Source organism: Salvia miltiorrhiza, chromosome 3 (assembly GCF_028751815.1).
Source record: "Salvia miltiorrhiza cultivar Shanhuang (shh) chromosome 3, IMPLAD_Smil_shh, whole genome shotgun sequence".
Taxonomy (NCBI): domain Eukaryota; kingdom Viridiplantae; phylum Streptophyta; class Magnoliopsida; order Lamiales; family Lamiaceae; genus Salvia; species Salvia miltiorrhiza.
In genome coordinates this window covers 6,860,922-6,865,487 of record NC_080389.1, presented here as the reverse complement: position 1 = coordinate 6,865,487, position 4,566 = coordinate 6,860,922, and the positions used below count along the sequence as shown (strand labels likewise).

The 4,566-nt window shown below is 28.2% G+C and overlaps 1 protein-coding gene across 1 annotated transcript; it reads left to right on the top strand.

Annotated features, from left to right (window-relative positions):
- The first annotated feature begins 3,191 nt into the window (after positions 1-3,191).
- LOC131017265 (F-box/kelch-repeat protein At3g23880-like) lies at positions 3,192-4,318 on the top strand. Its single transcript, XM_057945996.1, has one exon. It carries the CDS (start codon positions 3,253-3,255, stop codon positions 4,282-4,284), a length of 1,032 nt encoding a protein of 343 aa, XP_057801979.1. The 5' UTR covers positions 3,192-3,252; the 3' UTR covers positions 4,285-4,318.
- The last annotated feature ends 248 nt before the right edge of the window (positions 4,319-4,566 follow it).

Genomic DNA, 4,566 nt, shown 5'->3' with positions numbered 1-4,566 from the left:
GCGCCACAGGTAACTCGAACCCAAGACCTTTGGTATTGAGTAGTAACCATTCACCGTTTGGCCAACATACACACACATTATTATAAGTTGTCACATTACAAGAGAATATTTTCGAATATTTTTAAGATAATAATATTTGGATCCATTTTTGTTGAATTGATTAATTATTTATTTAAATTAATAAATACTTGAAATATTTATAAGTTAAGTTGTGTTAATTTAAATATTAGTATTTGATTTGAAATAATGTATAATTACAATATTATGAACTCAGATAGTATAATATTAAATTTAATGATTATCATATTATAATAATAATTAATGATTTAATAAGTATTGATTAAAAACTCATAAGAGTAATTTTGTTTGAATAATATCATGATGGGGTTCTTTTATTATTTTGTACAAATATTGAACATATGTGGGGGGTCTTTATATAATTTTATATGAATGTAGGGTAGGTTGGTAATTATCATAAAAGTTGACATGGGGAGTTTGAACAGTCTTGAAAGCATTTGATAATTTGTGGATTTTTTAAAGTTCGTGGGGACTGGGGAGAATGGATTTTGAGTAAAGTTCGTGATATTACACATAATTCATATATTATATAGATTTAAATTCAAATTTAATTATTATTTCGGGATATAAGAATAATTATGTTGAATGTTATACTACGGATATCGCTATTGGGTAAGGTGACAAAGGATTATAGTGATGTTTGGGAGGTGATATGTTTGAATCGGTTAGTGATAAGTTCCAATTTATAACTCACTATTAGTTTCTTTCTTTTGTTTTATTTTTCTTTTGTTGTTGTTTTATTTTGTGTTTTATTTTTTTTGGTGAAATTAAAATTAAAAAATTAAAAATATAAATAGATAACTATAATAAAGAGTATATAGGCTGGCTATATTATTTGATTATTATTACATTAGAAAATAGAAATGAATTACTATAATTGAGAAAAAAATATCATAAGTTGACCATATTGCATTGATGGATTAAATAATAAAATTATATTATAATATAATATATTTTATGAATTAGGGAAATTAAAATAAAAAATATAAAGGAATGACTATAATTGTGAGAATAATGTGTCTATCGATTACGCAATGAAATCATAATATAGCCAAATAGGGTATTATAATATGATGAATTGGTGAACTTGAAATAATAAAAATATAAATTAAAAATGAATGAATGACTATAATGATGAAAATAATTTCATAGATAGATTTAAGAACTCGAATAATGTCATAAGCTAACGCATCGATCGATTACTAAATTAAATTATACTATAAGACAATATATTACAATAAATTAGTGAACTTGAAATTAAAAAATAAAAATAAAAATAGGAAGGGATAGCTAAAATATTTAGAATAATATCATACGTTAACTACTTTCTTTGATTATTTCATAAAACTATATGTTAATGAATAAATAAGAAGTAACAAATTAGTGAACATAAAATTTCTTAAACATAAATGTATGACTATAGTTGTAGTAATAATGTCATACGTTGAGCACATCAATCGATAACTCAATAAAAATATTTATAAGACAATATATTATAATAAATTAGTTAACTCAAAATAATAAATTAAAAAAATTTTAAAAATAATTATAATTATGAAATAATATCATACGTTGAGAACATCGATCAATTAATCAATAAATTTATACCATAATAAATTTAATGAACTCAAAATTAAAAATATAACATATGAAGGAATTACTATAGTTTTTGAAATAAATTAATAAAAATAACAAAAAGAAAAAACAAAACACAAATGAAAAAAGAGATGGAAAGGAAAAACAAAACAAAAAGTGTTACTCTTGTACTATAGTACACTAGTACGCCCATCCGTGCGATGCACAACGAACATAAAAATAACCGACATATTTACATAAATAAGTATACATATTAAATAAAATAAAAAATATAAATAAATGCAAATAATGTTTTAAAAATAAATGAAATAATTCATATAAATTACTCAATAAATTCTCGAATTTAAAAACATAAATTTTCAATTTTGTATAAAGTGTATTGATAATTATACTCATTAAATAATTTTAAATTTTTTGATAATGAAAATTAACATGACACATTATTATTATTATTATTATTATTATTATAAATAAATATTTCCGTACACAACCATAAATAAAAAGTTGTAAGAAGAGAGAAAATAAAATATATTAAAGTTTTCATAATTTATTCATTTTAAATTTATTTTTGATGATTTTTTATATCTTATTAAATAATTTGTCACAAACTTAAATTTAAGATGAATATTCTTCATTAATAAAATTTGATGATCTTTAGAAATAATTAAATTATATAAAAAAATAGATATAAAAATAGTTTTAAAAAAATTAATGGGAGAAGAGAAAGAAAAAAAGAGAGAAAAATTGGAGAAAAAAAAACTCTTCTTTTATATATATTATATAGATTATATAGTTTGTACAATTAAATATTGGAAGAATATTGTGACATTTTTTAAAGGATATTTTAAAAAAATAAATCGTACTATTATCTTATCCATGAATTTTATTCTTTAAAACAAATATTAGTAGATAGGATAATGATTAATGAAAATATTTGTATTTTAAATAAAAAGAATTAATAAACCGTTCCATATCATTTCTAAAACAAAGTGGCATCTTGATTAGTGGCCATATATACCAAGAATTTGTTTCCAAAATTGTTGAAGTTAATAAAAGAAAAAATATCTTATGAAAAATTTCAATATAACTTAAGGGTAATTTAATAATAATAATAATTTAAATTAGGTAATAAATTTTGGAGGGCATTATGTGCACACATATTATGTGCGTTTAGCAGTACTCTTTTAGAATAAGTTTGTTAAATCACTTCAAACGGAGCCGCGGCCTGCGCTATTGGTGTGGGGCACAAGTATCTAACCATATTCCCTTTCTTATTTTTAATATTTTATCCTATTTTCCTGATTGGGTTAGAATAGTTTATAGTTTGTTTCGACGGAATGTATTTGATACATAGTAAATATACACTTTTCAATGCATATCTCTTTTCTGAATTTTAATATTTTTTCCTATTTAGCTTTGGTTTCCTAGTTGTGTTGAAATAGTTTAGTGCTTGTTTCAACCTTTAAATACGGAGGTTAATTTGATGTTTTAAGAGATAAGTTTGGATTAGTTTTTGAAATAATATTTTCATATTTTCCTTCCTTCGCACGAAGAGCGCTTATCTTCTGCGTGTCAGCTATGGATACCGACGGCGGCGAGCTATCTCTCCTTTTTCCTAAAGAAATCGTCGAAGAAATACTGTCAAGACTTCCGGTGGCATCGCTCTTGAAATTCCGATGCGTTTCGAAATCATGGCGTTGGTTGATTGGAAGCGACCGATTCATCAAAACCCACCTGCAAACTTCGTCCAAAAACGCATCTTTTGCCCATCACAGGCTTGTTAAGAACAAGCCTCTGAACTTGTTCGATGATTTACTGCCGAGGCCCCCGGTTCTTATCGTGGGTTGCTGTAATGGGCTGGTCTGCTGCTCCATTAATCTCCATAAAGGGCGTTTTATATTGTGGAATCCTGCTACCAGAATCTCCAAGGAATTACCACAATTCGTGAAGGATAATATGAGTTGGTCCATTGTCTCTTACGGATTCGGTTGGGACGAATCGAGCGATGCACACAAGGTGTTTGTTGTTTTGTTTAGTCCTAAAGGGATGGTGGGTAAACTTTATTGCTCAAACACAAATTCATGGAAAATAGTATCTAAGTATCCTGATTTCGATTTGGAATTAATAAATGGTAAGGCGGAGTTTGTGAGCGGGAAGCTTCACTGGCTGAGGAAGAGTGGCGGATGGTACGCTGCCAACATTGCTACCTTCGACTTGAAGAGCGAGGAGTTCGGAGTGATGGAGCTGCCATGTGAGTCGACGCTGTCGTTGAGCGTCAACGAGGGGTGCCTTAGCGTGGTTTGTTATAATAAGAGAGGGCATTCGGATGTGTGGGTAATGAAGCAAGATTGTTGGGTGAAAGTGAGGGATGTTGTTGTTTATGAGCCTTGTGAAATTCTTCCACCAGTAGCCCCATTCAGCGCACTCCACGATGTGGAGATTCGGCTAGTTCGTGGTTCGACTTTTGAGCTCGACGATCCAGCACAGGATGATGATGTGCTTTCACGGATCAAGAAACTTAAACCTTCCTTTCCAACGAATCTCTACGTCGAAAGTTTAGTCTCTCCTGTCGCTAACAAGAGTGAAGAGGGGCAACGGTGCAGTGCCTAGATATACCAAATTTCACCTAATTTTATTTTTTTGCACATGAACTGGAAATTCTGCTTGTTAATTGTTTTGGTTTCATATTTTTGGCACAATCGTCAATTTTCAGTGAAGAATTAAGCTAGTTAATACCAAGTCATTTATACATCAAACTATATCATTTAATATATCAGTTTAAGTCATGTAGAAATTTTAGGCATCTAACGCATCCATATATATTAACTTTTGGTATCTAAACCAAAATTGTGGTGTGGTGCAATGGCAATAACCACACCGTCATCCACAACA